At 39.3% G+C, this 13,498-nt stretch overlaps 1 protein-coding gene across 7 annotated transcripts in view; it reads left to right on the top strand.

The window, feature by feature from the left end:
* Positions 1–522: 522 nt before the first annotated feature.
* Positions 523–13,498, top strand: part of PCLO (piccolo presynaptic cytomatrix protein) — a 311,224-nt gene continuing 298,248 nt past the window's right edge. For all 7 annotated transcript variants that reach the window (XM_052680947.1, XM_052680949.1, XM_052680948.1 and 4 more), the window contains exons 1-2: positions 523–994; positions 6,750–7,989. In XM_052680947.1, the coding sequence (XP_052536907.1) occupies positions 765–994; positions 6,750–7,989 (1,470 nt within the window). In that variant the 5' untranslated portion in view covers positions 523–764. The remainder of the gene's footprint in view (positions 995–6,749; positions 7,990–13,498) is intronic.

Below are 13,498 nucleotides of genomic sequence, written 5' to 3'. Positions count from 1 at the left end.
TAGGCAGGCTGTTCCAGCGCTCTGTCACCCTGTATAATTGGAGCCAAATTAGAGAGATCTGTACTGAGAGTGAGAAATAAGCAGAACCATCAGGTTCAGAAGGATTCTTGTTAGCAGGCCCTCCCTCAGTTACTGGTTGTATCTTTGGGACAAACAGTTTCTGTTGTTTCCTTCGATGATGTGGAACACTTCCCTGGCAGGCCTGTGGATAAAGCTGATGAAAGTGATGGATACATTGAAGTACACTTCAGTGTATCTATGGGCAAGGAGCCTGGCAGGCAGGAGCAACAGGCTGGCGGGGACACGTCAACGTAGAAGCAAGCATAATGCCTGCTATGTGGCGTATAAGACGCCTGCGGAGTCGGCACCCTCCCACAGCCCGTGCTCTGAGCAGACCGCTGCGGAGGGCCGCGGTGGCTTTAAAGGCCGCGGCGCGGGGCAGGGCGGGGCGTGGTGTGCGCGGTGTGCGCGCGGGGGGAGCCGCCCGGAGCATGCGCTGCGTGGGGCGGTGGAGTGCGGCGCGGTGCGCGGGTGGTGGCGCCGCTCCTCCCTGGCAGTAGGCATCGAGCCCGGCCCCGCCGCGCCTCTTCCTCCTTTTCCTCCTGCTGTTGCTTTTGCTCCTACCGCTGCTGCTGCTGCTGCTGCCGCCGCCGCCGCCGCCGCGCGGGGCCGTGGTGGCAGCCGCGGAGCTTTGAGCACCAGCCGAAGAGCGTGGTCCTCCGCCCGCTTTGCTGCCGAGGGGAGAGCGGGCAGCCGCGGCGGCCATGGGCAACGAGGCGAGCTTGGAAGGAGGCGAAGGGCTCGAAGGGGCGGCGGCGGCCGGGGATGGCGGCGGCTCCGCGGCCCCTTCGCAGAGCCTGGTGCCGGCCGGCGTGGAGGCGGACCTGAGCCAGCTGAGCGAGGAGGAGAGGAGGCAGATCGCCGCTGTCATGTCAAGGGCGCAGGGGCTGCCCAGAGGGAACCTCGCCGGCGCGGAGCCGCCTCCCATGCAAAGGCACGCACGGAAAATCGCCCTTCTCCCGCTTTTCCCTTCCCCCTTTCTCCGTCTCCTCGCGGTGGGCGCGGTGCGATCCGGGCCCGCGGCATCGGCCCCGCGTTCTGCTGGCGGAGGGAGGGAGGCAGAGAGGGAGGGAAGGGGGCGGCTGCACGAGCGCTCGGATGGAGCCCACACTCCGCTGCTTTTCGCACTCCGCTGGTTTCTAATAATATCGACGTTGGTACCTAATAATATTCGGTGGGCTGCGCCCTCTCCCCTCCCGTCGGCACCGTTCTGTGTCTGGGTAGGGGGAGATATGCGGGCAGCGTTTGTGTTTTCTGGATGTATGCGTGCATCAGGGAGTCGGGTTGCCCCACAGCTCAGGGAGCAGGCAGGAGAGTTCTCCTGATGGGTTTTGTAAGCATCTCTCTACGGGAAAGGGGGTTCTTGTTGAATCTTTCAAAGCTTTTGGGCATAATGCATTTGCTATCCATTAGTCCTCCAGTTCTTAACCTCTGCATCTCTCATTTGGCTTCATTAAATAGTCATGGATTGAAGACTGTACCAGTCATTCTTTTCCCCTTTATTTTCCCTCTGCTTTTCTTGAGGGGAAAAGGAAGGCAGGAGAACAGGTTTAAATTGATTGCTGCAGAATTCGGCGATCTGGGTGCTGGTGACTTTTCTCTTATTATGCATCTGCGAAGACTAGGTCGTTCCCTTCCCCACTCCGTCCTTATCCCAGGGTAAATGCGCTGCCCGAGGTGCAACAAGCTGGGTCGGGTTCTGATGGCCGGTGCTGCCCTTCCCCGCCCAGTTCCCGCGGCTCGGCCCGTGCCGCTGTCCGTGGTCCTGAACTCACTGCCTTCTCGTGCTCCGGGCCCGGCGTCTCGCCCTCCGTCTTTGCGGCTGGATGGGCTGTTTGTCGAGGGGGGGTTATGGAGCAACCTCCTTTGCAGTGCAAAACCGTTCCTGTTGAGCCTGTATAACATCAGGTTTAGATAAATGAATTTTAGATGATAATTAAGGTTAGTGGAATCATGATCATTGTTGGATAAAGTACTGAAGTAACTGGGATTATACCTAACATTAATATTTATATTTTAGTTGGGGATCAAGTCATCTTGCATATTAAGCAGGTGATAAAACTATGTAGAATTTAATTTTCTGTGTATTTCCGGGCTTTGCCCAGCTTCCATAGATGTTAGTAGGCTGAAAAAAAAAAAAAAAAAAAAAAAAATCTTACAGATCAGTTCTGTTGAAACAAAGCTTAAAATTGTCTTCTGTATACAGCTTAGGTATAAAGACAAAGGTGTTTTTTTTTTTTTTTTTTTTTTTTTTCTCCAACACTGATATTCCAAAATAAATATCCCTGGGGGACTATAGAATAGGCTAAAATGTGAATATTTCTGCATTTGTGAATTTCTACTTTCCTACAAACACTTTTTATCATATTGGAAACTCTTTTCCTCATACTAGTGCACTGTACTTTCAATCTCTACTTAAAATGTACCATCATTAATGTACCATTCTTTCTATTTAAAGTAAAGACAGTTTGTATTTGTGAAGTACTGCCTCTTTGCTTTTTGGTAAAATTGGCATTTTAACTCCTAAGTCAGTGCAGTAGCCTGTCATCCAGCTTCCCTTGGGGATTTGTAGTGATTTCTATCATAGTATCTTTGTGCCTGTTATAATGTAATGAGGTTACTGCTTGTCTCTGCTCTTATGATTTCACTTGCTTGTCTTGTATACTTGTCTTTGCTGCTGGAATTTGCTAGTAATGTTGGGAGTGATTACTAAGAACTTGATTAAACCACTTGGAGTCCAGTCTTTTAACTCAAATAAAGAATTAACCTGCTGAAGCTTAGATTCCCTAGCTACAAACTTTTTTTTAAAGTCTGCATGGACAGTGCTTCTTTAACAGTGGCCTACAAGTGCTGTTGCCAACAGTTTTTTTTGTTTGTTTGTTTGTTTTTTTTTTCTTTCCTCTAGTGTGGCTATGCCAATCCAAACATTAAGTGATTGAAGTAGTGATCAAAAGAGGAATTAAAAAAAAAAAAAAGGATATTAAAACATCTAATTTATATAACCATGTATTTTGCCAGTGTCTCTAATAGGTCGTCTCGTGGTTTTTTTTTTTTTTTTTAAAAAAAAAAAAAATAAAAATTCTTCTTTCCCATCTTGTTAACTGGATTTTTAAAATTTTAGTATTATCTGTTTTTCAGTTTACCTGAGATACTGATAATTATTTTCAATTTTAAAAGCTTCCTGTCCTCTGCCAAAATGAATTCTTAGTGTGGGTGATTTTTTTTCAATATTTTATTCTATTGATTCCAGGCACGTTTTGTAATGCTTAGTACCTATAGAAGCCATTCCATTCTACTGCCCATCTTCAAAAATATCTAGTTCAGGAAGTGTAGTTTAGGTTGATTTTTTTTTTTTTTTTTAATTAATTTGTATGCTTGTTCTGTTTGTTCTGCCTTCATTGAATGGTCTTGTAACTATGTCTGTGTCCACTAGCTGAGGAATTGTTCCACTTGTTCCACGTCATCTGCAAGGAACAAGTGACCAGACTGAATATATGAACCATCTAATGCAACTGTTTTTATTTTGAGTAGATCGCTGTTGTGTTGTTTGTTTCAATTCTTTAAGTTACTTACACTGTACAATAACAAAAAGTCAGATGTATTTGGAGAGAAAATTCTGAGAAGCCCTTATTGAATGTCACGCTTCTAAAAAAAAACAGTCTGACATAATTTCCAACAGGAACTTGTATTTTTGTTAATGATATCATTTTTTTAAACTCAGTAAAAAGAAATAAGTTTCCAGGGCTGTGCATAAGCTTGTACATATCTTGTGTGAAGTAATTTTACTTCTCTTTAAAATTATTTATACCAGCGAGTGCTTCTAGGACATGTCTTTTAAAACAGTTTTTATGGTTATGGCATAAGGAACTGGACCAATAGTCTTCTGCTGAAACTTTTGCTTAACTGCAAATTAAGCTTTGATTTGCCTATAAAACTCATTTAAGTGAATAAAGATGAGCTCTGTGAATCAAGGCCAAATGAGGAGAAACATAGCGATGAAAATGAAGGAATTAGGTGAGGAAAAATAAGATGAGTTTGTTTGTTGGATGTGGACTAATGGTGATTTCTTTTTTTATGGATCAGAAGGTTTAAAAAACAAAAACTTCTGAAATATATATGTATATATATATATATATATTTTTTTTTTTCCAGAGAATTTCTAATTCTGCAGTTTCATTAAAATTGTTCAGTGTCTGTCATTGAGTTGCCTGTTGGTTGTAAAACGGTATTAGAAAACAAGGCTTCAATTTTTGACTACCTAAAACTAAAGAGATTAAGTCCTGGCTTTTGACAGAGGTAATGTTTCTTAGGAAGCTTGTCTTTTCAAGGCTTTTTCTTTCATTAGTTAAGCACGCTCTGTCTCCATCACTTAGAAATAGTGCTATGTAAAAAAGCAAGACAAGTCTGTTCTGGAGAATACAGCAGCACCAGATATATATATTTTTTAATTCAGTAGATTCATGGGTTGTAATCTCATTTTAAGTTCTGACATCTGAACAGGTGGAAATTTATAGATCACATTATTTTGATAAAAATGAAAGCTGAATGAGAACTCCATGCCAATAGGAACTCACAGTTATTTATTCTTGTTAATGTCCTAGTTCAATTTTTATAAACAGTTATTTTCTTCTTCCACAATCACATTGTAAGGTTTTGCTGTGGTTCCATGTTTCCTGACCTGTATTTATTAAAACTGTTGATTAAATACTGTTGATCCTTTTCCATTTTTTTTTTCCTCCTGTCTGTTTTGCATTGCTGACTGATTCTTTTCAGCAATTCCAGATGTGAATGCTGGAAGTGTACCAGAGTACTACTGATACAATAGTTGAAATGATTTCACTTAGCAAGTAGTACTTATTCAGATAAGTCTAGAGTGCTTATCTAAATTGCAAGGAAAAAAAAAAAAAAAAAAAAAGACAGACCTGCCTGGCTTCTAATTAAACTTTACAGTTGTATTCTCTACATAGCAAAAATGCCAAATGCCTAGTGGAATTAAATTATCACTGGACTTCTGTGAATTATCCTCATCATGAATAATGAGCTAACAATCTTTTACTAATGTCAGTGGAAATACACCTTCTCCATTTCTTAAGTTGCACATTGAGATTGTAAACTTCTCCAATTTAAGGCCAAGACTTTTTCAAGAAGTGGAAAAGAGTAAATGGAGGTATGGAAATCTGAAAATACAATTCCATGTGAAAATTTTTAATTTTCAAAAAAAACAAACAAGAACAAACAAACAAAAAAAAAACAACCAAACAAACAAAAAAACCACCCTAGAAGAACCAAACGCCAAACAAACATAAGATATTATGATCAAATCAGATGAGAGAATTAACAATTGTAGAAATTGCTACTACTTACCCATTAGTATTTTACCATTATTAGGTAGGCAATGAAAACTCAAAATATTAATCATCAGTAATAATAAGTCCATTGTAACATCAACAGTGTAAAATACAGTCTTCACTGTATCCAGTATATATCATTGTGTAGCCTTCTGCTAAAAATCTTAATAGAAATAATAACAGTAATAAAAAGTTACTGCACAATTTGCTCATGGAATGGAATTAAATCTAAAAAGTGATTGTTTTGGTATGAACACCTCAAAAGAAATGTAGTGTCTTCAAAAACAAGTTCACACTTAAGTGGATCTCTCAAAGTGAAAACTGAAAATTTTATAGTTGCAACACTGAAGGAATAACATATCTTCCAGCAAAAGCACAGTGATAGCAGTGAATAGAATATTTTACTACATCCTGTGGCAACAGCACTGCATGCACTATGATGTCCTCAAGCTGCAATTGAGTATAGCAACAAATAGAATACCTTGCTGTATATAACAACGTGATCATGACATTGGTTCCTATTTTCTTAGCCTTCTTTTATCCTTTATGAAAACAAAGCAAAGTGTAACTGTTAAAAAATAGTTTTATTATTGATGGGCAATGTGAATTTTTGGAGTGATGCTGGGAGTAAGCTCTTTGATAGCTCTATTTGAAAAAAGAAAGCTTTGATACATACTCTGTGTACTGTCATCTGTTTCATCTGGTTGGAATATTCTGAGTAATGAGTGGATAGGTGGTAGTGAAAATATTTCCCTGCCAAACACAGACAAAAAGAACCTGCCTACTTCTGAGTGTACCTGGATTTTTAGGAGTTTTAATCCTTGCTGTATAATACATTGTAAATATATCAAAACTTTGTACAAATAGCCAGAATCTAAGTACATAAGCAGTTACTAATATGTGTGTTTTTTTGTGTTTATGTCTCTGCTTTGATCTGCTAATTTTCCAACATGTTTCTTTTGGTTGTCTTTGTCTCCCCATGTTTGTATCCCAAGGGCTGGAGTGGAAAGTTAATAGTTTGGATTTAGTAAAATAGGAGTTCTGAATTCTTCATCATTCTGAAGAGAAAATTATCTGGTTAAACACAGTTGCTGTATGAGATTATTTTCTAAGTCAGTCTGTGAATTAATACTTGCATAAGCCCTTACAGAACAATAATTTTTATTTAAATACTTATTATATGCAATATGTTGTAAATCTTGGAATTGGAGATGCTTGAGCACCTGAGGATCTTCACATTGTTACCTAAGCATTTCTAGGGGCACAGATGCAGATTATTTTAACTATTTTTTTTCCCCAATAGCTTGCGTTGTTTTAATTTATTTCACTTCCTTTCTGCAGGCATCCTGATCTTGATACAACCCACCATCCAAGGCAAGCAGGTAAGCCTCCAGATCCAGGACCAGGTTTAAGTAAAAGCAGAACAGTAGATGTGCTGAAGACAGAACAACGAACACCTGGACGGAGTCCCTCGTCTATAAGTCTAAGGGAATCAAAGTCCAGGACTGATTTTAAAGAAGATCAGAAGCCAAGTATGATGCCCAGTTTTCTTTCAGAAGCCAATCCATTGAGCGCAGTCACTTCAGTTGTGAATAAATTCAATCCTTTTGATTTGATATCAGATTCAGATGCAGCCCATGAAGAAGTTGGTAGGAAACAAAAGGTTACCCAGAAAGAGCAAGGGAAACCTGAGGACCAGAGGGGTCTTGCAAAACATTCATCTCAACAACAGTCTCCTAAGCTAGTTCGTCAACAAGGACCTGTCAAACCTACCCCTCAGCAAACGGAGTCTTCCAAACCAGTGCCTCAGCAGCAGCAACCTGGGGAACCAAAGCAAGTTCAGAAACCAGGCCCAAGTCACCCAGGAGATTCTAAGGTTGAACAAACGAAACAACCACCTCAGCCACGTGGACCACAGAAATCTCAGCTCCAACAATCAGAACCAACAAAGCCTGGTCAGCAACAAACTTCTGTGAAAACTTCAGCAGGCCCAACAAAGCCATTGCCACAGCAATCAGATAGTGCTAAAACATCATCCCAGGCACCACCTCCCACAAAACCATCATCGCAACAGTCAGGACCTGTAAAACAACCATCTCAACTGCCTGCAAGGCAAGGAGGTCCTGTAAAGCCATCTGCCCAGCAAGCAGGGCCTCCTAAACAGCAACCTGGATCTGAAAAGCCAACTGCTCAGCAGACAGGACCTGCAAAACAACCACTGCAGCCTGGACCTGGGAAGCCACCTCTGCAGCAAACAGGGCCTGTGAAACAAGCACCACCACAGGCAGGGCCCACAAAACCATCTTCTCAGACTGCAGGTGCCACAAAATCCTTAGCGCAACAACCAGGACTTACAAAGCCACCAGGCCAGCAACCAGGGTCTGAAAAGCCCTCGCAGCAAAAGCAAGACAGCACAGCCCAGCCTGTGGAATCCACCCCAAAGAAAACCTTTTGTCCTCTTTGCACTACCACTGAGCTGCTGCTGCACACACCAGAGAAGGCCAATTACAACACATGCACACAGTGTCATACTGTAGTCTGCAGTCTGTGTGGATTTAATCCTAACCCTCATATTACAGAGGTGAGTAACTTTTAAACTGATGTTCATTACCAGAGCACAAAATTAAGTTTCCCTACATTATGCCGAAATATCAGATTTGCTACAGTGTATGATAATGACCATTTAAGGCCTTAATGAGTTCAGAGAAATAATCATGCTATTCAGGAAAATGGCTACAAGAGGGGATCACGGAATCAAAGGGGTTGTAAGGGATCTCAAGAGATCATCAAGTCCAACCCCTTCACTAAAGCAGGTACCTTGCAATAGGTTGCACAGATGGGCGTCCGGATGGGTCCTGAATACCTCCATAGAAAGAGACTCCACAATCTCTCTGGGCAACCTGCTCCAGTGCTGTCACCCTTACTGTAAAAAGATGAAAAAGAATGTAATGGTACAGTGAAAAGGAAGGTAACGGTTCACTGTTTGTATAGTATTTAGGAATGTGTTCTTGTTTTTTTTCATATAAAAAAGGGGACACCACTGTGAATTCTTAAAAATTTTGCTTGATTTTACATTAATCCTTTTCTTTGTTTAAAATCAGACAATAGTCATGTGCTAATACATTCTAAATACATAAAGTACTAAAAAGTAAAATATGTAAATAACTAAATAAACAATTGAATATGAAAATGACTACGTTCATAGGTCCACTGTGGGTTTCAGAAAAGGACTTGGGGTGGATTTGCTTTGTAACTACATTGGTGTTCATTAGCTGAAAGCCTGAGTTATGAATTTTGCCTCTATGATACTCAGGTTACTTCATTCTTGTGTGATGCTAAGGGATCTCTGTGGACTATTTCTAACTTTGATTACTATTCTAGCTGTAATTACGTAGCATAGAAATGGTGTAGAAACCAATCTTAGTACTTTAAATGAACTCGCCTTAGCCTGATATATTTGCACTGGCTTGATTTATGTGCCCATACATATATATGGACTTTACTTGCTGTGCACAGGAATAAGACTTCATATGAAGATCTGATATCTTATTTCTTGAATGTCTGCTTATACATCCTGATACTCTAATTTTCTTTTTGTGATACAGGTTTTTTCTGTTTACTTTGTTTTTCCCCAATAACAGGAATTTTATGAGTTTATAGAAATTGACCTGATGGTAAAGACTAAGTAGTTATAAAGCAGCCAGAAGGGGGGCTTGGGGAGTTTGCTTTTGCCTTCTGTTCAGCTAAATTAATACCCAAACAGATGGCAATAGGAAGAAGAGTACAGACATTATTTTCAGTCTGACAAGTATCCCTAGATTTCAAATCACAGAATTGAAGCATCACTAAGGTTACTGGGGGCCGGAGGTTGTGTAGTCCAACTTCCTGCTAAAAACAGATCACCTAAAGCAGATAGTTTGGGAGTGTGTCCTGTCCAGTTTTGAGTATTTCTAAGGATGGAGACTGCACACCTTCAGGGCACTTCTTGTTTGACGTGTTCTGCAGTGATTTAAGAATACTACTGTTTTGTTAGATTGCATTTCAGTGTATGTTTATTAGTGATGTTTTTAGGTTGGTGTCTGGTAACAAAGAGGTAATTTTCCATGGCTGGTAATTATTTGTTGATTTGTTGTTAAAACTGTCAAAGTTAAACCTGAAAGATTTAGATAGCGCACTGAATTGTTTAGCAATGTATTCTCTTCTTGGAATTTAGTGAAATTCAGAATTGAGATTGCAGATCTACTGGATGTCTTGAACAGCCCAGTGCAGAAATGTCAGAGCAACTGCAAACAAACTTGGAGATTGTATTATCAATTCTATATGATATAGGGGGAAAAAATACCCGTATTATCTTAAACCTGAGACTCTACTGCCCAGCATGTCATTCTGGAGAAAGTGGAAAAAAAGATTTATTATGTTATGAACAAGTAATGTTATCAGATAGCAGAAGAACTTTTTTTAAGAAAGCAATGTTTTTTAGACCAAAATTTCTTAGATTTATTTCTAGATGCTGATTTCTATTTCCTTAGTGATTTCTTCTGGTCTCTCAGAGCTCTGAGCTCAGCTTCTTTCAGGAACTTCAGATGTTCTGTGGAAATGATTGACATGATTGACAAGTTTGGTATGTTTAAGTGAAGTGGATCTGAAGAAAGAGAAAGAAAGGGTGTTTATGTAAGAAGATCTCAAAGTAAATTCTGTGAAGCTATTAGTTTTTGAAGTGGATATTCTGTGTGTGAAATTCAGGGCTATAAAACAATAAATACAGCTGCATTTAAGACTAACTGATTACATACATATGTAAAAGCAAATTTGCATTTCATATTACACATTGAAATAAACACAGGATATGCATTTATTTCATGATGAAAGCATTTTAGTAAATGGAGGTATTGGACATCTAATTTATTCAGCTATTACTTCTAATCTCCTAACTCCCACTCAGATTCTTCTCATTTGCTAAGCTCTGCACCACCAGCTGTCTTGGTGAAACTTCCTTGTGGGTGTCCTGCTCCTATCTTCAGTGAAGTGCAGTGAAAATCACATCTGACTGTGTTATTGAACAGTTGGAGTGAAGTAATAGGACCTGTTCTGGCAGATAAGAAAATTTGAATCGCTTCATCTGCAAAGGTTCCTGCTTGAAATATTCTCAAACGTTTCTCCATTGAATATTTAGATTTATTAACAAAAGTTTGTTCTCTATAATTCACACATTTCTTCCTGTCTAGCACAAAACCCATAATTTTGTCTTAGCTGTCAATTCTCTTGACTATGGTGTCTTCTCTTTTGGTTACTCTTTGAATCCTTCTGAAATGTTACTGAACAAAAGTCTTTCTCACACAGTTACTGACTTTATCTTCTCTTACTGTTACATTTTGACTTACCCTGCTATCTTTTTTGCCAAGTTTCATGATTCTGTAATTCTGTGTTGTTGCCCTTTCCATGCCCTTTTTAGCTTCTATTTTTATTGTTTTTGTCTTTCTGTCTTAGAACAATACTTTCAAAGCAGAGGTGAGAGAATAAAAGGCATTTATTTAGAGAAAGATTGATATTACATCTTTTTTGACATTTTCCTCTATATAGCTGCTTGAACTACCACCTGAAATTCCTTGACATCTTATAAGTTTTACAGGGTAGTTTTGTCTTTGCAACTAGCAGAGTGGATTAATTTTCCAGAGTAAATCTTTTGAAGTTTCTATATTCAGTATATGGAATATACCAGCTGATTCTGGTAGGAATAGAGTAAGGTTTACAAACTCTCTCAGAAAATACTTGCATGCATTGCCAAACCGTTGTGGCAAGTGCTGAGGTTTTTTTTGTATTTGCATTCACCTTTTTCATTGTCTGTGTAAGATGCAGTAGTACATGCACTAGGTCTCTTTTTACTCATTAGGGAGAACTATGGAACTCTGAGCAGAAAGTGATACTTTACTGCCACAAGGTCAGATCCTTTGAACGTTTTTCTGAACCATCTGACATTGCTGTCCCCCTAGGGAAGAGGAACAGACTGTATCTTGGTTTTGCACAGCAGTCCAGAGAGAAAATACACCATACATAATGTGTTCAGTAACATCTCACTAATCTGTCTAGGTATTTGTACCTCACTCATCACCATGGCACGAGTGCCTAGCAACAGTTGCATAAAGTACTGGGGAAAATTATATAAACAGGTTTATTGATTGGTACTCTGTGCCTTTTTTCTTTTACGTACGTCAGAAACTTGTGGAAGGTGTGTTAATTTTATTACATGATGATAATTTTTAATTAAAAAAAAATCTGTTTTCCTAAAATCATTCCTATCAGCTATTAGCATCAGAAGCCAGCACTAAATTTAAAAGGATTCAGTTGAGTAGATGATCTGAATCAGGAGTAGGCTTTCTGAAATGAACAGGGCCATCTGAGAGACTATCCATTCAGTTGAACATTTGTTTTCTGATGAAGCTAGGCAAAAAAGCACAAAGTGTTACAGATAAACCTAAGTGACCAGTGCATATGTTTGATAACTGAGGTAGGTTTTAAACTGTGAACAAGTAAGAATCATAGAATAACCCAAATTGGAAGGGATTGATAAGGATCTTAGAGTCCAACTCCTGGCTCCATCTAGGACCACCCAAATTTCTAAACCATATGTCTGAAGTGTTGTCCAAATGCTTCTTGAACTCTGGTAGCTTGGTTGCATGTTCATTGCCTTGGGGAGTATTGGTGTCATCCTAGCTAACGGCTTCTGGAAGACTCCCACAATGACTTTATTTGCTTGTCCCTTCATCTGTACCCACAGGATGAAGTGTCATCACTAACTGCAACCTCAGTACAGACAAGCCTGTACCTCATGAACTGCCTTGCCTACACTGCCTGATTTTGGACCACATAGAATGTTTCACTGGTCTCTGTCTCCCCATTCCTCCTTCCCCCATTTCAACATGAAGTATGAAAACATTTTTTTTGTTTGTTTCTTGAGTGGAGGGGAAGTGATGTGTCAATATTTTTCTCCTTTCAGTAGAGCTAGGAAATTTCCCTATCAGTTGATCCAGGTACTACACTCTTGATATTTTCCTTTTTCTTTCTGAAGCCATTTTTATGTACAATCCTACTGCATCCATTGGTAACTTAAGAGTATAATAATTTGGTTCAGATGCTCACAATTATATTTGGTATCTGTTTTTATTAATGTGCTACATCTCCAAGTATCCTAAGCAGTAGTAAATGCTTGGACATGAAATGTGTTCAGGAACTAAAGAGAATTTACGCAGACGGGCATTCATTTTCCTCAGTTATTATTATTAGCGTTTACAGGGAAATGAATATGTAATAATTTAAAGCACTACTTAAGGAATATGTCTGTTATTCCTGTGGTGAATTCAGATGAATTTTGCTTATACTTATAATAGAAATAAGAAAAATGACTGTGCTAAATCTTTGCAGATAACATGATAGTGAAGAAAGTTACTGTTTGAATTCACATGTTTCATGCAGTTTAGTCTAGGCACTGCTGTGTTGTAGTAGGGTGTATGAACCAGGAAGCAACATGGCCTGGAAATGCGATATAAACAGAAAGGGATTTGCTGTGACTTTCAATAGTAGCAGGTCACAAAGTATAAAGTTTTTTTTTTTTTAATGTTTTGTTTTGAAAAGAGAAAATAACTTCTCAAATTATTAATTTAGATATCCACTTCTAACTATTGCAAAGTAAAGCTAGATGTATTCTGTAAAAGAGGATGGAGTTTAGTCTGGATTCACATTGATCAGAAGGTAGATTCAGACAAGCTTTGTTTAGTTGGTAGTCTTTTAAAGATTATAAAAATTTGGCATATGTTTGAGTGAAATACTTGTGTTGCTTCAAAGAGTACTACTGACACTGCAATTTTGGGGATGAAATGAAGTTGGTATCATTCTTTTACTTCTGTCCCTAGAACAGAATACTGTGTGTGGAATACTCTTAAACATACCCCCACATAATTTCTCTTTGAGAATACTGCTTGCTTACATTGCTGTTTTGTATTTATGATTAGGTGTATTAATGGTGTTGATGCCATGGTTGTTTTTTGTTGTTATTTTAGGAAAGAGTCAGAACATAGGAAGAAGCACACAGCTAC

The sequence above is a fragment of the Tympanuchus pallidicinctus genome, unplaced genomic scaffold (genome assembly GCF_026119805.1).
Source record: "Tympanuchus pallidicinctus isolate F22 unplaced genomic scaffold, pur_lepc_1.0 scaffold19, whole genome shotgun sequence".
NCBI classification, from domain to species: Eukaryota; Metazoa; Chordata; class Aves; order Galliformes; family Phasianidae; genus Tympanuchus; species Tympanuchus pallidicinctus.
This window is presented reverse-complemented; position numbering and strand designations above follow the sequence as displayed.